Here is a 25241-nt window from a genome sequence, read left to right on the forward strand (position 1 = left end):
TGTACAGGAATTTCTGTTGCTTTCAGGGTACATTTTTGAGTAAAACATTACTCTATTCTAATACTATACTATTATAGCCTACACTGACTTGTGTATTTATCTTCAGATCCTCAGTGTGTCTCCTCATCCAGCCATAGTGCAGAATGGCTGGAGGAGAACTTTGGATTCTTCTCCATGTTCGCCCCCATCACAGACTTCTATCACCTCAACCGTGACTTCTCTGGAGTGAGTGTGGATAATCTGAAAATTTTTACTGAAAACATTGATTTGATTGTTTGTACTTGACACTACAATTTCAGTAACTTAATAACCTTTCAACCTGGCGTATATTTTGGGCATGTCATCACAGGATTGCAAGATTTTCAAAAACGTAATAGCTGATTTGCGAGTGTGACATTATAATTCGATTACGTATAAAATAGGGCTTCAGTGGTTAAATCTCATATCCTGCCCTCTCCCATTATGTCCTGTCTGTCTGTCTCTTGTCTTAAACGTGTCCAGATTCTACACCTCCTGACTCCGAAGCAGACTGCAGAGATGCTGCTGGTGCCTACTCCTCCAGAGAAAGATCCATGCAGTGTTTGACCATCTGACACAGTCTCAAGGAGACTTTCCTGAGTTCCTGCACCACCTGGTTCTGCTCGCTAGAGAGGTAACCTCATCTGTAGAGCGTCTTATGACAGCTTAAAAAACGTACAGCAAAATATAATAGTAATTATAATTATTATTATTATTATTATAATGCATGGACATTTATCCACCCTGTGATGTCTACCAAGTCATGTGAGTGTGTTGTGATGATGTTAAATGGCTTACATTTTAAAGGGGCTACACCATGAATGTAAAAAAATATATATTATATATATATATTGCCCGCCAACAACCCCGTGGTCAACAATTGGTATTTTCTTGTGCGCCTGGCGTATTTCATCCAATTAAATGATAACTTCATGAAGACATTTGGAAAGTCTGTTTCCAATGTATTTTGCATTGTATTCTTGCATGTGAGGCTGTTGTCCTTTTACCATAATATTTAATATTGTCTGACCACATTACCACCAAGATAAAAGTCTTGTAAATGTATTGCATGAATGAACAGGTATCGCAAATAAAGTGATTCCAGTTGAATTTCTGATCTGGTGTCCCGTCTAATATGTCTCTATCCACAACGTCAGGCCTATGTCAGTGAGTCGTTCATCCCAGAAGAGAAAGTCCAGGAGCTGGGGCCTGCGTCACGCAACGCCACTACTGATGACATCAGCATGTGGAACATCACACAGATTGACACACTGTGTTCTTTAATGGACTCTTCAGATGGGGAGTGGGATTCAGCTCTGGTAAGTATACAAATGATCTTTCATTGATTGATGGTGTTATTGACAAAAATGCATGGGGCGGCAGTGGCTCAGGAGGTAGAGCGTCTGTCTGTTTGTCTGTCTGTCTGTCTGTCTGGCTGGCTGGCAGGCAGTGTAATCAGTGTAGAAGTGAGAAAACATAATGCGTTGTGATTATATTTACACGTTTTTGCATGTGTGTTCGTAAATGTGTGCAGTACATATGGCACTAACACATTTTTTGTCACCATCAAGGCCAAGGCCATCATTTCCAAGTATCTGACTAAGGCGGGCAACAGTCTTGGCAGTGCAGAGCTCAGTTGTGTCAAGGGACCCAACCTGTGTTCCCTGGATACCACTGTCCTACAGACCATCTCAGAGGACACCCTCAGGTGAGGGGTGTTGGGGAGGGAGCCAGTAGTATCGTAAATCATGTTTACTTTAGTATTTCTTCACTACTTGCACACACTTGAACATCGACATTAATGCAAAAAACTATTATTATAAAAAATGAATTGGGAATATTTGTGGGCTTTATTGACAGTGTATAGTAGAGCGAGACAGGAAACAGGGAGAGAGAGATGGGGAATGACATGCAGCAAAGGTTGTCGGGACTGGGATTCAAACTCGCGACACTCTGTCAGACTGTATTAGAGCCTATATATGGTATGCGCCTGGACCGCTAGGCCAACGGGCGCCCCACCCAAAACTATTTTTAACCTAATTAACCCTGGCATCCGTATTTTGGGCTGGCAAAAATAAGAATCAGTTATTATTTTATAGAAATAAAAGTCCTAATAATAATAATTCACGCATTTTCACAAATAAAAAAGAAAGTAGTAAAATTAGCATACATTTCTACAAGCAACATCGTACAACAAATTATAAAAGAGTGATGTGTGTGATTCCATGACATATTAGCCAAAAGGTAAATAAGATATGTAAGGGACTGAATTTTAGAGACTGAATAAATTACATTTGTGGTTGAAAATGTGGTAGCACTCTTTTGAGATGTGTGCTGTGTGTCTCCTGGTGTTTCCAGTAATTCCAGTTTGCTGGTAGTGTCCAGCTGTACGCTGGAGAAGAAGAAAGTGCTCTTTAACATCGCAGAAAAAGCCTTCTCTGGACTCAGCCGCACTACAGCTATCAGCACTACCAGCTTCCAGAATACAGAGCCATTTTTGGGTAAGCAAGCATTCATTCACATGTACATGCGTACAAACACATACTGTATATTGCAGTGGTTCTCAAACATTTCCATGTCAAGGACCCCAAGTTCATACACAACTGTCTCTACTGTACTGTATACCAGTGGTAATAGCCTAACTCAAACATCCTCACAATGTCTCAAATTTCTCACGCACGCACACACACGCACGCACGCACGCACGCACGCACGCACGCACGCACGCACGCACGCACGCACGCACGCACGCACGCACGCACGCACGCACACACACACACACACACACACACACACACACACACACACACACACACACACACACACACACACACACACACACACACACACACACACACACACACACATACATACACACACACACTTTAGAGATGGATAAATTCAGTATTTTCTTTATGACCTGTAGGTGGTGCATCCCTTTCCTATGTGAGAAGTGCTGCTGCCTCCAATGTCAACATGGACCTGGATACCTGCGTCAATCTAGACCCGAGTGTTGTACAGGTTAGTGGCGTGTGCGTGCGTACGTGCGTGCGGCCTTGTGGTTGTACATTTGGGAAAGGCAAGTGGTTAATGTATGTTTTTATAATATAATAATTTATATCTACAATAACTAGTAACTAAAGTTTTCAAATAATTGTAGTGGAGTAACAGTACAATATTTGCTTCTGAGATGTAAGTAAAAGTATAGACAATTGGAAATACTCCAGTAAAGTAAAAGTACCTTCTAATTGTACTTACAATGCTGCGAAGTCCAGAGCTCGATGAATGTTAGGGACCAAAAAAAAAGTCACTACCAATCAACTTTAAATTGCCTGAAACGTACTCCTAACAGGTTTTTGGGGGATTTTTTTTTTTTTTTGACACAATGGTGTCACTACCGAAACGAAAAAAAAATTACTAAGTCCAGATATCGATGAATGTTAGGGACCAAAAAAAAAGTCTCTACCAATCAACTTTAAATTGCCTGAAACGTACTCCTAACAGGTTTTTGGGGGAACAATTTTTTTTTGACACAATGGTGTCACTACCGAAACGAAAAAAAAATTACTAAGTCCAGAGCTCGATGAATGTTAGGGACCAAAAAAAAAGTCACTACCAATCAACTTTAAATCGCCTGAAACGTACTCCTAACAGGTTTTGGGGGGAATATTTTTTTTTTTTACACAATGGTGTCACTACCGAAACGAAAAAAAAATGACTAAGTCCAGAGCTCGATGAATGTTAGGGACCCAAAAAAAAGTCTCTACCAATCAACTTTAAATTGCCTGAAACGTACTCCTAACAGGTTTTTGGGGGAACAATGTTTTTTTTGACACAATGGTGTCACTACCGAAACGAAAAAAAAATTACTAAGTCCAGAGCTCGATGAATGTTAGGGACCAAAAAAAAAGTCTCTACCAATCAACTTTAAATTGCCTGAAACGTACTCCTAACAGGTTTTTGGGGGAACATTTTTTTTTTTGACACAATGGTGTCACTACCGAAACGAAAAAAAAATTACTAAGTCCAGAGCTCGATGAATGTTAGGGCAAAAAAAAAAAGTCACTACCAATCAACTTTAAATTGCCTGAAACGTACTCCTAACAGGTTTTTGGGGGAATATATATTTTTTTGACACAATGGTGTCACTACCGAAACGAAAAAAAAAATACTAAGTCCAGAGCTCGATGAATGTTAGGGACCAAAAAAAAAGTCTCTACCAATCAACTTTAAATTGCCTGAAACATACTCCTAACAGGTTTTTGGGGGAATATATATATTTTTTGGCCTCCACACTAAGTGATTTTTTCGGATTTAACTTCGTTTCGGTAGTGACACAATGGTGTCACAATGGTGTCACTACCGAAACAAAAAAAAAATTACTAAGTCCAGAGCTCGATGAATGTTAGGGACCAAAAAAAAAGTCTCTACCAATCAACTCTAAATTGTCTGAAACGTACTCCTAACAGGTTTTTGGGGGAACATTTTTTTTTTTGACACAATGGTGTCACTACCGAAACGAAAAAAAAATTACTAAGTCCAGAGCTCGATGAATGTTAGGGACCAAAAAAAAAGTCTCTACCAATCAACTTTAAATTGCCTGAAACGTACTCCTAACTGGTTTTTGGGGGAACATTTTTTTTTTTGACACAATGGTGTCACTACCGAAACGAAAAAAAAATTACTAAGTCCAGAGCTCGATGAATGTTAGGGCAAAAAAAAAAAGTCACTACCAATCAACTTTAAATTGCCTGAAACGTACTCCTAACAGGTTTTTGGGGGAATATATATTTTTTTGACACAATGGTGTCACTTCCGAAACGAAAAAAAAAATACTAAGTCCAGAGCTCGATGAATGTTATGGCAAAAAAAAAAAGTCACTACCAATCAACTTTAAATTGCCTGAAACATACTCCTAACAGGTTTTTGGGGGAATATATATTTTTTTGACACAATGGTGTCACTACCGAAACGAAAAAAAAAATACTAAGTCCAGAGCTCGATGAATGTTAGGGACCAAAAAAAAAGTCTCTACCAATCAACTTTAAATTGCCTGAAACATACTCCTAACAGGTTTTTGGGGGAATATATATATTTTTTGGCCTCCACACTAAGTGATTTTTTCGGATTTAACTTCGTTTCGGTAGTGACACAATGGTGTCACAATGGTGTCACTACCGAAACAAAAAAAAAATTACTAAGTCCAGAGCTCGATGAATGTTAGGGACCAAAAAAAAAGTCTCTACCAATCAACTCTAAATTGTCTGAAACGTACTCCTAACAGGTTTTTGGGGGAACATTTTTTTTTTTGACACAATGGTGTCACTACCGAAACGAAAAAAAAATTACTAAGTCCAGAGCTCGATGAATGTTAGGGACCAAAAAAAAAGTCTCTACCAATCAACTTTAAATTGCCTGAAACGTACTCCTAACTGGTTTTTGGGGGAACATTTTTTTTTTTGACACAATGGTGTCACTACCGAAACGAAAAAAAAATTACTAAGTCCAGAGCTCGATGAATGTTAGGGCAAAAAAAAAAAGTCACTACCAATCAACTTTAAATTGCCTGAAACGTACTCCTAACAGGTTTTTGGGGGAATATATATTTTTTTGACACAATGGTGTCACTTCCGAAACGAAAAAAAAAATACTAAGTCCAGAGCTCGATGAATGTTATGGCAAAAAAAAAAAGTCACTACCAATCAACTTTAAATTGCCTGAAACATACTCCTAACAGGTTTTTGGGGGAATATATATTTTTTTGACACAATGGTGTCACTACCGAAACGAAAAAAAAAATACTAAGTCCAGAGCTCGATGAATGTTAGGGACCAAAAAAAAAGTCTCTACCAATCAACTTTAAATTGCCTGAAACATACTCCTAACAGGTTTTTGGGGGAATATATATATTTTTTGGCCTCCACACTAAGTGATTTTTTCGGATTTAACTTCGTTTCGGTAGTGACACAATGGTGTCACAATGGTGTCACTACCGAAACGAAAAAAAAAATACTAAGTCCAGAGCTCGATGAATGTTAGGGACCAAAAAAAAAGTCTCTACCAATCAACTCTAAATTGTCTGAAACGTACTCCTAACAGGTTTTTGGGGGAACATTTTTTTTTTTGACACAATGGTGTCACTACCGAAACGAAAAAAAAAATACCAAGTCCAGAGCTCGATGAATGTTAGGGACCAAAAAGAAAGTCACTACCAATCAACTTTAAATTGCCTGAAACGTACTCCTAACAGGTTTTGGGGGGAATATTTTTTTTTTTTACACAATGGTGTCACTACCGAAACGAAAAAAAAATGACTAAGTCCAGAGCTCGATGAATGTTAGGGACCCAAAAAAAAGTCTCTACCAATCAACTTTAAATTGCCTGAAACGTACTCCTAACAGGTTTTTGGGGGAACAATGTTTTTTTTGACACAATGGTGTCACTACCGAAACGAAAAAAAAATTACTAAGTCCAGAGCTCGATGAATGTTAGGGACCAAAAAAAAAGTCTCTACCAATCAACTTTAAATTGCCTGAAACGTACTCCTAACAGGTTTTTGGGGGAACATTTTTTTTTTTGACACAATGGTGTCACTACCGAAACGAAAAAAAAATTACTAAGTCCAGAGCTCGATGAATGTTAGGGCAAAAAAAAAAAGTCACTACCAATCAACTTTAAATTGCCTGAAACGTACTCCTAACAGGTTTTTGGGGGAATATATATTTTTTTGACACAATGGTGTCACTTCCGAAACGAAAAAAAAAATACTAAGTCCAGAGCTCGATGAATGTTAGGGACCAAAAAAAAAGTCTCTACCAATCAACTTTAAATTGCCTGAAACATACTCCTAACAGGTTTTTGGGGGAATATATATATTTTTTGGCCTCCACACTAAGTGATTTTTTCGGATTTAACTTCGTTTCGGTAGTGACACAATGGTGTCACAATGGTGTCACTACCGAAACGAAAAAAAAATTACTAAGTCCAGAGCTCGATGAATGTTAGGGACCAAAAAAAAAGTCTCTACCAATCAACTCTAAATTGTCTGAAACGTACTCCTAACAGGTTTTTGGGGGAACATTTTTTTTTTTGACACAATGGTGTCACTACCGAAACGAAAAAAAAATTACTAAGTCCAGAGCTCGATGAATGTTAGGGACCAAACAAAAAGTCTCTACCAATCAACTTTAAATTGCCTGAAACGTACTCCTAACTGGTTTTTGGGGGAACATTTTTTTTTTTGACACAATGGTGTCACTACCGAAACGAAAAAAAAATTACTAAGTCCAGAGCTCGATGAATGTTAGGGCAAAAAAAAAAAGTCACTACCAATCAACTTTAAATTGCCTGAAACGTACTCCTAACAGGTTTTTGGGGGAATATATATTTTTTTGACACAATGGTGTCACTTCCGAAACGAAAAAAAAAATACTAAGTCCAGAGCTCGATGAATGTTATGGCAAAAAAAAAAAGTCACTACCAATCAACTTTAAATTGCCTGAAACATACTCCTAACAGGTTTTTGGGGGAATATATATTTTTTTGACACAATGGTGTCACTACCGAAACGAAAAAAAAAATACTAAGTCCAGAGCTCGATGAATGTTAGGGACCAAAAAAAAAGTCTCTACCAATCAACTTTAAATTGCCTGAAACATACTCCTAACAGGTTTTTGGGGGAATATATATATTTTTTGGCCTCCACACTAAGTGATTTTTTCGGATTTAACTTCGTTTCGGTAGTGACACAATGGTGTCACAATGGTGTCACTACCGAAACGAAAAAAAAAATACTAAGTCCAGAGCTCGATGAATGTTAGGGACCAAAAAAAAAGTCTCTACCAATCAACTCTAAATTGTCTGAAACGTACTCCTAACAGGTTTTTGGGGGAACATTTTTTTTTTTGACACAATGGTGTCACTACCGAAACGAAAAAAAAAATACCAAGTCCAGAGCTCGATGAATGTTAGGGACCAAAAAGAAAGTCACTACCAATCAACTTTAAATTGCCTGAAACGTACTCCTAACAGGTTTTGGGGGGAATATTTTTTTTTTTTACACAATGGTGTCACTACCGAAACGAAAAAAAAATGACTAAGTCCAGAGCTCGATGAATGTTAGGGACCCAAAAAAAAGTCTCTACCAATCAACTTTAAATTGCCTGAAACGTACTCCTAACAGGTTTTTGGGGGAACAATGTTTTTTTTGACACAATGGTGTCACTACCGAAACGAAAAAAAAATTACTAAGTCCAGAGCTCGATGAATGTTAGGGACCAAAAAAAAAGTCTCTACCAATCAACTTTAAATTGCCTGAAACGTACTCCTAACAGGTTTTTGGGGGAACATTTTTTTTTTTTGACACAATGGTGTCACTACCGAAACGAAAAAAAAATTACTAAGTCCAGAGCTCGATGAATGTTAGGGCAAAAAAAAAAAGTCACTACCAATCAACTTTAAATTGCCTGAAACGTACTCCTAACAGGTTTTTGGGGGAATATATATTTTTTTGACACAATGGTGTCACTTCCGAAACGAAAAAAAAAATACTAAGTCCAGAGCTCGATGAATGTTAGGGACCAAAAAAAAAGTCTCTACCAATCAACTTTAAATTGCCTGAAACATACTCCTAACAGGTTTTTGGGGGAATATATATATTTTTTGGCCTCCACACTAAGTGATTTTTTCGGATTTAACTTCGTTTCGGTAGTGACACAATGGTGTCACAATGGTGTCACTACCGAAACGAAAAAAAAATTACTAAGTCCAGAGCTCGATGAATGTTAGGGACCAAAAAAAAAGTCTCTACCAATCAACTTTAAATTGCCTGAAACGTACTCCTAACAGGTTTTTGGGGGAACAATTTTTTTTTGACACAATGGTGTCACTACCGAAACGAAAAAAAAAATTACTAAGTCCAGAGCTCGATGAATGTTAGGGACCAAAAAAAAAGTCACTACCAATCAACTTTAAATCGCCTGAAACGTACTCCTAACAGGTTTTGGGGGGAATATTTTTTTTTTTTACACAATGGTGTCACTACCGAAACGAAAAAAAAATGACTAAGTCCAGAGCTCGATGAATGTTAGGGACCAAAAAAAAAGTCTCTACCAATCAACTTTAAATTGCCTGAAACGTACTCCTAACAGGTTTTTGGGGGAACATTTTTTTTTTTGACACAATGGTGTCACTACCGAAACGAAAAAAAAAATACCAAGTCCAGAGCTCGATGAATGTTAGGGACCAAAAAGAAAGTCACTACCAATCAACTTTAAATTGCCTGAAACGTACTCCTAACAGGTTTTGGGGGGAATATTTTTTTTTTTTACACAATGGTGTCACTACCGAAACGAAAAAAAAATGACTAAGTCCAGAGCTCGATGAATGTTAGGGACCCAAAAAAAAGTCTCTACCAATCAACTTTAAATTGCCTGAAACGTACTCCTAACAGGTTTTTGGGGGAACAATGTTTTTTTTGACACAATGGTGTCACTACCGAAACGAAAAAAAAAATTACTAAGTCCAGAGCTCGATGAATGTTAGGGACCAAAAAAAAAGTCACTACCAATCAACTTTAAATCGCCTGAAACGTACTCCTAACAGGTTTTGGGGGGAATATTTTTTTTTTTTACACAATGGTGTCACTACCGAAACGAAAAAAAAATGACTAAGTCCAGAGCTCGATGAATGTTAGGGACCCAAAAAAAAGTCTCTACCAATCAACTTTAAATTGCCTGAAACGTACTCCTAACAGGTTTTTGGGGGAACAATGTTTTTTTTGACACAATGGTGTCACTACCGAAACGAAAAAAAAATGACTAAGTCCAGAGCTCGATGAATGTTAGGGACCAAAAAAAAAGTCTCTACCAATCAACTTTAAATTGCCTGAAACGTACTCCTAACAGGTTTTTGGGGGAACATTTTTTTTTTTGACACAATGGTGTCACTACCGAAACGAAAAAAAAATTACTAAGTCCAGAGCTCGATGAATGTTAGGGCAAAAAAAAAAAGTCACTACCAATCAACTTTAAATTGCCTGAAACGTACTCCTAACAGGTTTTTGGGGGAATATATATTTTTTTGACACAATGGTGTCACTACCGAAACGAAAAAAAAAATACTAAGTCCAGAGCTCGATGAATGTTAGGGACCAAAAAAAAAGTCTCTACCAATCAACTTTAAATTGCCTGAAACATACTCCTAACAGGTTTTTGGGGGAATATATATATTTTTTGGCCTCCACACTAAGTGATTTTTTCGGATTTAACTTCGTTTCGGTAGTGACACAATGGTGTCACAATGGTGTCACTACCGAAACGAAAAAAAAATTACTAAGTCCAGAGCTCGATGAATGTTAGGGACCAAAAAAAAAGTCTCTACCAATCAACTCTAAATTGTCTGAAACGTACTCCTAACAGGTTTTGGGGGGAATATTTTTTTTTTGACACAATGGTGTCACTACCGAAACGAAAAAAAAAATACCAAGTCCAGAGCTCGATGAATGTTAGGGACCCAAAAAAAAGTCTCTACCAATCAACTTTAAATTGCCTGAAACGTACTCCTAACAGGTTTTTGGGGGAACAATGTTTTTTTTGACACAATGGTGTCACTACCGAAACGAAAAAAAAATTACTAAGTCCAGAGCTCGATGAATGTTAGGGACCAAAAAAAAAGTCTCTACCAATCAACTTTAAATTGCCTGAAACGTACTCCTAACAGGTTTTTGGGGGAACATTTTTTTTTTTGACACAATGGTGTCACTACCGAAACGAAAAAAAAATTACTAAGTCCAGAGCTCGATGAATGTTAGGGCAAAAAAAAAAAGTCACTACCAATCAACTTTAAATTGCCTGAAACGTACTCCTAACAGGTTTTTGGGGGAATATATATTTTTTTGACACAATGGTGTCACTTCCGAAACGAAAAAAAAAATACTAAGTCCAGAGCTCGATGAATGTTAGGGACCAAAAAAAAAGTCTCTACCAATCAACTTTAAATTGCCTGAAACATACTCCTAACAGGTTTTTGGGGGAATATATATATTTTTTGGCCTCCACACTAAGTGATTTTTTCGGATTTAACTTCGTTTCGGTAGTGACACAATGGTGTCACAATGGTGTCACTACCGAAACGAAAAAAAAATTACTAAGTCCAGAGCTCGATGAATGTTAGGGACCAAAAAAAAAGTCTCTACCAATCAACTCTAAATTGTCTGAAACGTACTCCTAACAGGTTTTTGGGGGAACATTTTTTTTTTTGACACAATGGTGTCACTACCGAAACGAAAAAAAAATTACAAAGTCCAGAGCTCGATGAATGTTAGGGACCAAAAAAAAAGTCTCTACCAATCAACTTTAAATTGCCTGAAACGTACTCCTAACTGGTTTTTGGGGGAACATTTTTTTTTTTGACACAATGCTGTCACTACCGAAACGAAAAAAAAATTACTAAGTCCAGAGCTCGATGAATGTTAGGGCAAAAAAAAAAAGTCACTACCAATCAACTTTAAATTGCCTGAAACGTACTCCTAACAGGTTTTTGGGGGAATATATATTTTTTTGACACAATGGTGTCACTTCCGAAACGAAAAAAAAAATACTAAGTCCAGAGCTCGATGAATGTTATGGCAAAAAAAAAAAGTCACTACCAATCAACTTTAAATTGCCTGAAACATACTCCTAACAGGTTTTTGGGGGAATATATATTTTTTTGACACAATGGTGTCACTACCGAAACGAAAAAAAAAATACTAAGTCCAGAGCTCGATGAATGTTAGGGACCAAAAAAAAAGTCTCTACCAATCAACTTTAAATTGCCTGAAACATACTCCTAACAGGTTTTTGGGGGAATATATATATTTTTTGGCCTCCACACTAAGTGATTTTTTCGGATTTAACTTCGTTTCGGTAGTGACACAATGGTGTCACAATGGTGTCACTACCGAAACGAAAAAAAAAATACTAAGTCCAGAGCTCGATGAATGTTAGGGACCAAAAAAAAAGTCTCTACCAATCAACTCTAAATTGTCTGAAACGTACTCCTAACAGGTTTTTGGGGGAACATTTTTTTTTTTGACACAATGGTGTCACTACCGAAACGAAAAAAAAAATACCAAGTCCAGAGCTCGATGAATGTTAGGGACCAAAAAGAAAGTCACTACCAATCAACTTTAAATTGCCTGAAACGTACTCCTAACAGGTTTTGGGGGGAATATTTTTTTTTTTTACACAATGGTGTCACTACCGAAACGAAAAAAAAATGACTAAGTCCAGAGCTCGATGAATGTTAGGGACCCAAAAAAAAGTCTCTACCAATCAACTTTAAATTGCCTGAAACGTACTCCTAACAGGTTTTTGGGGGAACAATGTTTTTTTTGACACAATGGTGTCACTACCGAAACGAAAAAAAAATTACTAAGTCCAGAGCTCGATGAATGTTAGGGACCAAAAAAAAAGTCTCTACCAATCAACTTTAAATTGCCTGAAACGTACTCCTAACAGGTTTTTGGGGGAACATTTTTTTTTTTGACACAATGGTGTCACTACCGAAACGAAAAAAAAATTACTAAGTCCAGAGCTCGATGAATGTTAGGGCAAAAAAAAAAAGTCACTACCAATCAACTTTAAATTGCCTGAAACGTACTCCTAACAGGTTTTTGGGGGAATATATATTTTTTTGACACAATGGTGTCACTTCCGAAACGAAAAAAAAAATACTAAGTCCAGAGCTCGATGAATGTTAGGGACCAAAAAAAAAGTCTCTACCAATCAACTTTAAATTGCCTGAAACATACTCCTAACAGGTTTTTGGGGGAATATATATATTTTTTGGCCTCCACACTAAGTGATTTTTTCGGATTTAACTTCGTTTCGGTAGTGACACAATGGTGTCACAATGGTGTCACTACCGAAACGAAAAAAAAATTACTAAGTCCAGAGCTCGATGAATGTTAGGGACCAAAAAAAAAGTCTCTACCAATCAACTTTAAATTGCCTGAAACGTACTCCTAACAGGTTTTTGGGGGAACAATTTTTTTTTGACACAATGGTGTCACTACCGAAACGAAAAAAAAAATTACTAAGTCCAGAGCTCGATGAATGTTAGGGACCAAAAAAAAAGTCACTACCAATCAACTTTAAATCGCCTGAAACGTACTCCTAACAGGTTTTGGGGGGAATATTTTTTTTTTTTACACAATGGTGTCACTACCGAAACGAAAAAAAAATGACTAAGTCCAGAGCTCGATGAATGTTAGGGACCCAAAAAAAAGTCTCTACCAATCAACTTTAAATTGCCTGAAACGTACTCCTAACAGGTTTTTGGGGGAACAATGTTTTTTTTGACACAATGGTGTCACTACCGAAACGAAAAAAAAATGACTAAGTCCAGAGCTCGATGAATGTTAGGGACCAAAAAAAAAGTCTCTACCAATCAACTTTAAATTGCCTGAAACGTACTCCTAACAGGTTTTTGGGGGAACATTTTTTTTTTTGACACAATGGTGTCACTACCGAAACGAAAAAAAAATTACTAAGTCCAGAGCTCGATGAATGTTAGGGCAAAAAAAAAAAGTCACTACCAATCAACTTTAAATTGCCTGAAACGTACTCCTAACAGGTTTTTGGGGGAATATATATTTTTTTGACACAATGGTGTCACTACCGAAACGAAAAAAAAAATACTAAGTCCAGAGCTCGATGAATGTTAGGGACCAAAAAAAAAGTCTCTACCAATCAACTTTAAATTGCCTGAAACATACTCCTAACAGGTTTTTGGGGGAATATATATATTTTTTGGCCTCCACACTAAGTGATTTTTTCGGATTTAACTTCGTTTCGGTAGTGACACAATGGTGTCACAATGGTGTCACTACCGAAACGAAAAAAAAATTACTAAGTCCAGAGCTCGATGAATGTTAGGGACCAAAAAAAAAGTCTCTACCAATCAACTCTAAATTGTCTGAAACGTACTCCTAACAGGTTTTTGGGGGAACATTTTTTTTTTGACACAATGGTGTCACTACCGAAACGAAAAAAAAAATACCAAGTCCAGAGCTCGATGAATGTTAGGGACCCAAAAAAAAGTCTCTACCAATCAACTTTAAATTGCCTGAAACGTACTCCTAACAGGTTTTTGGGGGAACAATGTTTTTTTTGACACAATGGTGTCACTACCGAAACGAAAAAAAAATTACTAAGTCCAGAGCTCGATGAATGTTAGGGACCAAAAAAAAAGTCTCTACCAATCAACTTTAAATTGCCTGAAACGTACTCCTAACAGGTTTTTGGGGGAACATTTTTTTTTTTGACACAATGGTGTCACTACCGAAACGAAAAAAAAATTACTAAGTCCAGAGCTCGATGAATGTTAGGGCAAAAAAAAAAAGTCACTACCAATCAACTTTAAATTGCCTGAAACGTACTCCTAACAGGTTTTTGGGGGAATATATATTTTTTTGACACAATGGTGTCACTTCCGAAACGAAAAAAAAAATACTAAGTCCAGAGCTCGATGAATGTTAGGGCAAAAAAAAAAAGTCACTACCAATCAACTTTAAATTGCCTGAAACATACTCCTAACAGGTTTTTGGGGGAATATATATTTTTTTGACACAATGGTGTCACTACCGAAACGAAAAAAAAAATACTAAGTCCAGAGCTCGATGAATGTTAGGGACCAAAAAAAAAGTCTCTACCAATCAACTTTAAATTGCCTGAAACATACTCCTAACAGGTTTTTGGGGGAATATATATATTTTTTGGCCTCCACACTAAGTGATTTTTTCGGATTTAACTTCGTTTCGGTAGTGACACAATGGTGTCACAATGGTGTCACTACCGAAACGAAAAAAAAATTACTAAGTCCAGAGCTCGATGAATGTTAGGGACCAAAAAAAAAGTCTCTACCAATCAACTCTAAATTGTCTGAAACGTACTCCTAACAGGTTTTTGGGGGAACATTTTTTTTTTTGACACAATGGTGTCACTACCGAAACGAAAAAAAAAATACCAAGTCCAGAGCTCGATGAATGTTAGGGACCAAAAAGAAAGTCACTACCAATCAACTTTAAATTGCCTGAAACGTACTCCTAACAGGTTTTGGGGGGAATATATTTTTTTTTTACACAATGGTGTCACTACCGAAACGAAAAAAAAATGACTAAGTCCAGAGCTCGATGAATGTTAGGGACCCAAAAAAAAGTCTCTACCAATCAACTTTAAATTGCCTGAAACGTACTCCTAACAGGTTTTTGGGGGAACAATGTTTTTTTTGACACAATGGTGTCACTACCGAAACGAAAAAAAAATTACTAAGTCCAGAGCTCGATGAATGTTAGGGACCAATAAAAAGTCTCTACCAATCAACTTTAAATTGCCTGAAACGTACTCCTAACAGGTTTTTGGGGGAACATTTTTTTTTTTGACACAATGGTGTCACTACCGAAACGAAAAAAAAATTACTAAGTCCAGAGCTCGATGAATGTTAGGGCAAAAAAAAAAAGTCACTACCAATCAACTTTAAATTGCCTGAAACGTACTCCTAACAGGTTTTTGGGGGAATATATATTTTTTTGACACAATGGTGTCACTTCCGAAACGAAAAAAAAAATACTAAGTCCAGAGCTCGATGAATGTTAGGGACCAAAAAAAAAGTCTCTACCAATCAACTTTAAATTGCCTGAAACATACTCCTAACAGGTTTTTGGGGGAATATATATATTTTTTGGCCTCCACACTAAGTGATTTTTTCGGATTTAACTTCGTTTCGGTAGTGACACAATGGTGTCACAATGGTGTCACTACCGAAACGAAAAAAAAATACCAAGTCCAGAGCTCGATGAATGTTAGGGACCAAAAAAAAAGTCTCTACCAATCAACTCTAAATTGTCTGAAACGTACTCCTAACAGGTTTTTGGGGGAACATTTTTTTTTTTGACACAATGGTGTCACTACCGAAACGAAAAAAAAAAAAACAAGTCCAGAGCTCGATGAATGTTAGGGACCAAAAAAAAAGTCTCTACCAATCAACTCTAAATTGTCTGAAACGTACTCCTAACAGGTTTTTGGGGGAACATTTTTTTTTTTGACACAATGGTGTCACTACCGAAACGAAAAAAAAAATACCAAGTCCAGAGCTCGATGAATGTTAGGGACCAAAAAGAAAGTCACTACCAATCAACTTTAAATTGCCTGAAACGTACTCCTAACAGGTTTTGGGGGGAATATTTTTTTTTTTTACACAATGGTGTCACTACCGAAACGAAAAAAAAATGACTAAGTCCAGAGCTCGATGAATGTTAGGGACCCAAAAAAAAGTCTCTACCAATCAACTTTAAATTGCCTGAAACGTACTCCTAACAGGTTTTTGGGGGAACAATGTTTTTTTTGACACAATGGTGTCACTACCGAAACGAAAAAAAAATTACTAAGTCCAGAGCTCGATGAATGTTAGGGACCAATAAAAAGTCTCTACCAATCAACTTTAAATTGCCTGAAACGTACTCCTAACAGGTTTTTGGGGGAACATTTTTTTTTTTGACACAATGGTGTCACTACCGAAACGAAAAAAAAATTACTAAGTCCAGAGCTCGATGAATGTTAGGGCAAAAAAAAAAAGTCACTACCAATCAACTTTAAATTGCCTGAAACGTACTCCTAACAGGTTTTTGGGGGAATATATATTTTTTTGACACAATGGTGTCACTTCCGAAACGAAAAAAAAAATACTAAGTCCAGAGCTCGATGAATGTTAGGGACCAAAAAAAAAGTCTCTACCAATCAACTTTAAATTGCCTGAAACATACTCCTAACAGGTTTTTGGGGGAATATATATATTTTTTGGCCTCCACACTAAGTGATTTTTTCGGATTTAACTTCGTTTCGGTAGTGACACAATGGTGTCACAATGGTGTCACTACCGAAACGAAAAAAAAATACCAAGTCCAGAGCTCGATGAATGTTAGGGACCAAAAAAAAAGTCTCTACCAATCAACTCTAAATTGTCTGAAACGTACTCCTAACAGGTTTTTGGGGGAACATTTTTTTTTTTGACACAATGGTGTCACTACCGAAACGAAAAAAAAAAAAACAAGTCCAGAGCTCGATGAATGTTAGGGACCAAAAAGAAAGTCACTACCAATCAACTTTAAATTGCCTGAAACGTACTCCTAACAGGTTTTTGGGGGAACATTTTTTTTTTTGACACAATGGTGTCACTACCGAAACGAAAACAAAATTACTAAGTCCAGAGCTCGATGAATGTTAGGGCCAAAAAAAAAAGTCACTACCAATCAACTTTAAATTGCCTGAAACGTACTCCTAACAGGTTTTTGGGGGAATATATATTTTTTTGACACAATGGTGTCACTACCGAAACGAAAAAAAAATTACTAAGTCCAGAGCTCGATGAATGTTAGGGACCAAAAAAAAAGTCTCTACCAATCAACTTTAAATTGCCTGAAACGTACTCCTAACAGGTTTTTGGGGGAATATATATATTTTTTGGCCTCCACACTAAGTGATTTTTTCGGATTTAACTTCGTTTCGGTAGTGACACAATGGTGTCACAATGGTGTCACTACCGAAACGAAAAAAAAAAACCAAGTCCAGAGCTCGATGAATGTTAGGGACCAAAAAGAAAGTCACTACCAATCAACTTTAAATTGCCTGAAACGTACTCCTAACAGGTTTTGGGGGAACAATTTATTTTTTTTGACACAATGGTGTCACTACCGAAACGAAAAAAACATTACTAAGTCCAGAGCTCGATGAATGTTAGGGACCAAAAAAAAAGTCACTACCAATCAACTTTAAATTGCCTGAAACGTACTCCTAACAGGTTTTTGGGGGAACTTTTTTTTTTTTGACAGAATGGTGTCACTACCGAAACGAAAAAAAAATGACTAAGTCCAGAGCTCGATGAATGTTAGGGACCAAAAAAAAAGTCTCTACCAATCAACTTTAAATTGCCTGAAACGTACTCCTAACAGGTTTTTGGGGGAACAATTTTTTTTTTGGCCTCCACACTTAGTGATTTTTTCGGATTTAACTTCGTATGGTGTCACTACCGAAACGAAAAAAAAATGACTAAGTCCAGAGCTCGATGAATGTTAGGGACCAAAAAAAAAGTCACTACCAATCAACTTTAAATTGCCTGAAACGTACTCCTAACAGGTTTTTGGGGATTTTTTTTTTTTTGACACAATGGTGTCACTACCGAAACAAAAAATGTTCTCTCTCTTTAACATCGCAGAAAAAGCCTTCTCTGGACTCAGCCGCACTACAGCTATCAGCACTACCAGCTTCCAGAATACAGAGCCATTTTTGGGTAAGCAAGCATTCATTCACATGTACATGCGTACAAACACATACTGTATATTGCAGTGGTTCTCAAACATTTCCATGTCAAGGACCTCAAGTTCATACACAACTGTCGGTAGCACTTTACAATAATGACCCGTTATAAAGCATTTATAAACGTTTATAAGTAGTTTGTAAACTATTAACAAATCACTAACAACCTGTTTGTTGACATTCGTAAATGATTACTAAAACCTTTATAACTACAGTTACAAATCATTTGAAAAGTATTAGTAAGTAGTGAACTATTCATGAATAAGCCATTTATATACATCTGTAAAAGATTATTAAATCATTTGTAACGACCCATTCTAAAGCATTTATAAATGTTTATAAGCAGTTTGTAGACTATTAACAAATCATTAACAACCTGTTTATTGACATTTGTAAATGATTACTAAAACCTTTATAACTACGGTTACAAATCATCTATAAAGGTATTAGTAACTATTCATGAATAAGCCATGTATAATACATCTGTAAATGATTATTAAATCATTTGTAACTGATGTTACATAATATATACAAGCTATTGGTAGCTTGTTCATGTTTAACATATGCTTTGTTAAACATTCCTAAAGTATCTATAAATCCTTAGTACATGTTATTATGTGCCCTATAGTAAAGTGAAGACAGTTCATCATTTACAACTGTCTGTTAATGTGTTTGTTCATGTTTAACATGCTTTGTAAAACATTCCTAAAATATCTATAAATCCTTTGTACATGTTATTATGTGCCCTACAGTAAAGTGAAGACAGTTCATCATTTATGACTGTCTGTTAATGTGGACTTTCTCCTTACCTGTTGTAAACTACCTGGCTTTCATGAATGCAGACACCAAACAATTACTAGAATTATCATTCATGTTAAGCAAATGATGCGTAAGACATTCGTAAAGAGTATGTAAACCATTTGCAGACGTTATCATGAGCCTGAGCCTAGTTGCTTCTTTTGGGCTTGTTTTCATAGACCTGTCCGCTTGTTTCTTTTGCAAAATCTGGCAACACACTGATTACCTGCATTACACCTGCAGTAGCCTACTAGGGAGGAAGTGAACAGTGATGCAGTTGCAGACTGGACAGAAATATGTCTAATTCATGTTTTATGTGTTTTAACTGTCTTGTTGCAGGTGATCAAGGTAACATAAAATGGCTAATCTTACACACATGAAGTAGCATTATGACTAGGGGGTATTTTGATGGTGGCTGTTTGTATCCACAATGTTTGTTTTGATGTGTAGGCTAGTAATGTCCTCCATGCTTAGCAGTTTAGCTTAGCAGCTAAAGCTAACTTGCACTGGGAGGTGGTGACTGCAGAGGCTCCAAGCTGCTACTCTGTGATTCTGTTGTGATTCATTTCTTTGTTTAAATGTCAGTGTGTGTGCTGTGGCCAAGAGTTGCTACATTTTATATCTTAATAAATTGTTGTATACTTGTATACTATATAACGTTACTTTTGCCACTTTTTGCCATGAGCCAGAGAGGAAGGGGTGGAGCTAGAGAGAGGAAGGGGCGGAGCTAGAGAGGCGGAGCTAGAGGGGGAAAGGGCGGAGCTAGAGAGAGGAAGGGGTGGAGCTAGAGGGGAAGGGGCGGTGCTAGAGGGGAAGGGGCGGTGCTAGAGAGACACTATAATATAGACACTATATTATAGTGACACTAACACTATAATATTGACACACTAACACTATAATCTATAATATAGACACTATTAGTAAGTATATTAGTTAGTTATATATTAGTATTAGTAAGTATATTAGTTATGCGATAGGAGTTAGTTATATATTAGTATTAGTAAGTATATTAGTTAGTTATATATTAGTATTAGTAAGAATATTAGTTATGCAATAGTAGTTAGTTATATATTAGTATTAGTAAGTATATTAGTTAGTTATATATTAGTATTAGTAAGTATATTAGTTAGTTATATATTAGTAAGTATATTAGTTAGTTATATATTAGTAAGTATGTTAGTTAGTTATATATTAGTATTAGTAAGTATATAGAAAAACAAGTTAAAACCGTTTCGGTGAAATAAATTTTACCGAAACGAAAATTACCAATCGACTTTAAATTGCCTGAAACGTACTCCTAACAGTTTTTTGGGGGGACGATTTTGGCCTCCACACTTAGTGATTTTTTCGGATTTAACTTTCGTTTCTGTAAAATAAATTTTACCGAAACGAAAATAACCAATCAACTCTATATTGCCTGAAACGTACTCCTAACAGGTTTTTGGAGGGAGTATTTTGGCCTCCACACTTAGTGATTTTTTCGGATTTAACTTTCGTTTCGGTAGTGACAAACTTTCGTTTCGGTAGTGACACAATGGTAAAAAAAGAAATTTACTAAGTCCAGAGCTCGATGAATGTTAGGGACCAAAAAAGTCACTACAAAGTACTACCAATCAACTCTAAATTGCCTGAAACGTACTCCTAACAGGTTTTTGGGGGGACGATTTTGGCCTCCACACTTAATGATTTTTTCGGATTTAACTTTCGTTTCGGTAGTTTGATTACAAAATGCAAGTTGTGTAAAAAATAATCTGACTATACTAAGTTGTTATTTGTTTGTTTAAGTCAGGCTATACTCTACTCAGAGTCATAAGTTTACAAAATGTACTAAAGTACAGTGAACGTCTGTGCGGTTTGTCTTCATCACTGAAAATAACGTACATGTAAACTGATATAAAACTGCTGTCATGTGCAGTTGGGGTGAAGAAACACAACCATTTCACTCCTAATAATATCTATTTGATTTGACATCCTGACTTGCTGCTGTAGCTGAGGCTTGAACCTGTTACCTGCGGCTCACTAGTCAGTGACTCTATCCATTCACCTACAGCTGTTTCCTTGGAATCTGTGGTTCTGAAACGTTTTGTTGTCAACCCCCCAAATTGACATGTATTTGGGCAGTGGACCCCAATGTGAAAAGATGTAGTGTCAGGCTCCCCGATGAAAAAGATTTATATTTATGCTGTAACACATTTTTTTTAAAGTTATTTGTCTTGTTTGTTGTTCAAGTCAAAGCACCAGGAAGGCTGTACTTGTCAGCCATCTGTTAGCTCAATGGGTTGAGACGCAGTATTCATGATCCAGAGGCCATGAGTTCAAATCCCATTGATGTCTTTCCTATGATTCTTTCCTTTGCAGACTGGCTTCCAGAAGATCAAGTGAAAACTACCAGGAAGGCTATATTTGTCATCCAACTGTTAGCTCAATGGGTTGAGACGCAGTATACATGATCCAGAGGCCATGAGTTCAAATCCCATTGATGTCTTTCCTATGATTCTTTCCTTTGCAGACTGGCTTCCAGAAGATCAACTGAAAACTACCAGGAAGGCTGCACTTGTCAGCCATCTGTTAGCTCAATGGGTTGAGACGCAGTATTCATGATCCAGAGGCCATGAGTTCAAATCCCATTGATGTCTTTCCTATGATTCTTTCCTTTGCAGACTGGCTTCCAGAGGATCAACTGAAAACTACCAGGAAGGCTGTACTTGTCAGCCATCTGTTAGCTCAATGGATTGAGACGCAGTATACATGATCCAGAGGCCATGAGTTCAAATCCCACTGGTGTCTTTACTGTGATGCTTTCCTTTGCAGACTAACTTCTAGAAAAACAAGTTAAAACCACCAGGAAACCTGTAACTCTCAGCCAACAGCTTAGCTCAACTGGTAGAGCGTCTGTCCAATAACATGACTTGACCTGACTTGAGTGGGTTCGATTCCCACTCGAGTCAAGTGTCCCCGGTATCTTGGGGCAACGGATAAATTGACTGATATCCTTAGTGATGCTTCCCTTTACAGACTAACTTCTAGAAAACAAGTTAAAACCACCAGGAAACCTGTAACTCTCAACCAACAGCATAGCTCAACTGGTAGAGCGTCTGTCCAATAACATGACTTGACTTGAGTGGGTTCGATTCCCACTCGAGTCAAGTGTCCCCGGTAAACTGGGGCAATGGATAAATTGACTGATATCCTTAGTGATGCTTCCCTTTGCAGACTAACTTCTAGAAAAACAAGTTAAAACCACCAGGAAACCTGTAACTCTCAGCCTACAGCATAGCTCAACTGGTAGAGCCGTCTGTCCAATAACATGACTTGACTTGACTCGAGTGGGAATCGAACCCACTCAAGTCAAGTCTCTCCAATAACATGACTGGACTTGACTCGAGTGGGAATCGAACCCACTCAAGTCAAGTCTCTCTAATAACATGACTGGACTTGACTCGAGTGGGAATCGAACTCACTCAAGTCAAGTCTCTCCAATAACATGACTGGACTTGACTCGAGTGGGAATCGAACCCACTCAAGTCAAGTCTCTCCAATAACATGACTGGACTTGACTCGAGTGGGAATCGAACCTACTCAAGTCAAGTCTCTCCAATAACATGACTGGACTTGACTCGAGTGGGAATCGAACCCACTCAAGTCAAGTCAAGTCATGTTATTGGACAGACGCTCTACCAGTTGAGCTATGCTGTTGGCTGAGAGTTACAGGTTTCCTGGTGGTTTTAACTTGTTTTCTAGAAGTTAGTCTGCAAAGGGAAGCATCACTAAGGATACGAAACGTTTTGCCGAAACGAAAGTTTTGGAAAATCGTCCCCCCAAAAACCTGTTAGGAGTACGTTTCAGGCAATTTAGAGTTGATTGGTAGTACTTTTTAGTGACTTTTTTTTTCGTCCCTAACATTCATCGAGCTCTGGACTATAAATTTTCTTTTTACCGAAATGTTTTGCCGAAACGAAAGTTTTGGAAAATCGTCCCCCCAAAAACCTGTTAGGAGTACGTTTCAGGCAATTTAGAGTTGATTGGTAGTACTTTTTAGTGACATTTTTTTCCGTCCCTAACATTCATCGAGCTCTGGACTGGAAAAATGCTGGTGACGAAAAATGACGAAAAATGCTGGTGACGAAAAATGACGAAAAATGCTGGTGACGAAAAAATGCTGGTGACGAAAAATTACGAAAAATGCTGAAAAATGCTGGTGACAAAAAATGCTGGTGACGAAAAATGACGAAAAATGCTGGTGACGAAAAAATGCTGGTGACGAAAAATGACGAAAAATGCTGGTGACGAAAAAATGCTGGTGACGAAAAATGCTGGTGACGAAAAAATGCTGGTGACGAAAAATGACGAAAAATGCTGGTGACGAAAAAATGCTGGCGACGAAAAAATGCTGGTGACGAAAAATGACGAAAAATGCTGGTGACGAAAAATGACGAAAAATGCTGGTGACGAAAAAATGCTGGGTTTTTTTTCCGTTTCGGTAGTGACACTACCGAAACGAAAAAAAAATGTTCCCCCAAAAACCTGTTAGGAGTACGTTTCAGGCAATTTAAAGTTGATTGGTAGTGACTTTTTTTTTGGTCCCTAACATTCATCGAGCTCTGGACTTCGCAGCATTGTAAGTACAATTAGAAGGTACTTTTACTTTACTGGAGTATTTCCAATTGTCTATACTTTTACTTACATCTCAGAAGCAAATATTGTACTGTTACTCCACTACAATTATTTGAAAACTTTAGTTACTAGTTATTGTAGATATAAATTATTATATTATAAAAACATACATTAACCACTTGCCTTTCCCAAATGTACAACCACAAGGCCGCACGCACGTACGCACGCACACGCCACTAACCTGTACAACACTCGGGTCTAGATTGACGCAGGTATCCAGGTCCATGTTGACATTGGAGGCAGCGGCACTTCTCACATAGGAAAGGGATGCACCACCTACAGGTCATAAAGAAAATACTGAATTTATCCATCTCTAAAGTGTGTGTGTGTGTGTGTGTGTGTGTGTGTGTGTGTGTGTGTGTGTGTGTGTGTGTGTGTGTGTGTGTGTGTGTATGTGTGTGTGTGTGTGTGTGTGCGTGCGTGCGTGCGTGCGTGCGTGTGCGTGCGTGAGAAATTTGAGACATTGTGAGGATGTTTGAGTTAGGCTATTACCACTGGTATACAGTACAGTACAGACAGTTGTGTATGAACTTGGGGTCCTTGACATGGAAATGTTTGAGAACCACTGCAATATACAGTATGTGTTTGTACGCATGTACATGTGAATGAATGCTTGCTTACCCAAAAATGGCTCTGTATTCTGGTAGTGCTGATAGCTGTAGTGCGGCTGAGTCCAGAGAAGGCTTTTTCTGCGATGTTAAAGAGCACTTTCTTCTTCTCCAGCGTACAGCTGGACACTACCAGCAAACTGGAATTACTGGAAACACCAGGAGACACACAGTACACATCTCAAAAGAGTGCTACCACATTTTCAACCACAAATGTAATTTATTCAGTCTCTAAAATTCAGTCCCTTAAATATCTTATTTACCTTTTGGCTAATATGTCATGGAATCACACACATCACTCTTTTATAATTTGTTGTACGATGTTGCTTGTAGAAATGTATGCTAATTTTACTACTTTCTTTTTTATTTGTGAAAATGCGTGAATTATTATTATTAGGACTTTTATTTCTATAAAATAATAACTGATTCTTATTTTTGCCAGCCCAAAATACGGATGCCAGGGTTAATTAGGTTAAAAATAGTTTTGGGTGGGGCGCCCGTTGGCCTAGCGGTCCAGGCGCATACCATATATAGGCTCTAATACAGTCTGACAGAGTGTCGCGAGTTTGAATCCCAGTCCCGACAACCTTTGCTGCATGTCATTCCCCATCTCTCTCTCCCTGTTTCCTGTCTCGCTCTACTATACACTGTCAATAAAGCCCACAAATATTCCCAATTCATTTTTTATAATAATAGTTTTTTGCATTAATGTCGATGTTCAAGTGTGTGCAAGTAGTGAAGAAATACTAAAGTAAACATGATTTACGATACTACTGGCTCCCTCCCCAAC

General features: G+C 37.4%; 1 protein-coding gene across 1 annotated transcript; it reads left to right on the forward strand.

The window, feature by feature from the left end:
• Positions 1-537: 537 nt before the first annotated feature.
• On the forward strand, positions 538-25201 carry LOC311063054 (mesothelin-like protein; the record flags this gene model as incomplete). Its single annotated transcript, XM_084082267.1, has 6 exons — positions 538-579; positions 1176-1337; positions 1590-1726; positions 2377-2519; positions 2945-3039; positions 25175-25201. 6 exons carry the CDS (start codon positions 538-540, stop codon positions 25199-25201), a joined length of 606 nt encoding a protein of 201 aa, XP_083938393.1.
• Between the last annotated feature and the right edge of the window lie 40 nt (positions 25202-25241).

This window comes from Gymnoscopelus microlampas (genome assembly GCF_963454915.1).
Source record: "Gymnoscopelus microlampas genome assembly, chromosome: 16".
Classification (NCBI taxonomy): Eukaryota; Metazoa; Chordata; class Actinopteri; order Myctophiformes; family Myctophidae; genus Gymnoscopelus; species Gymnoscopelus microlampas.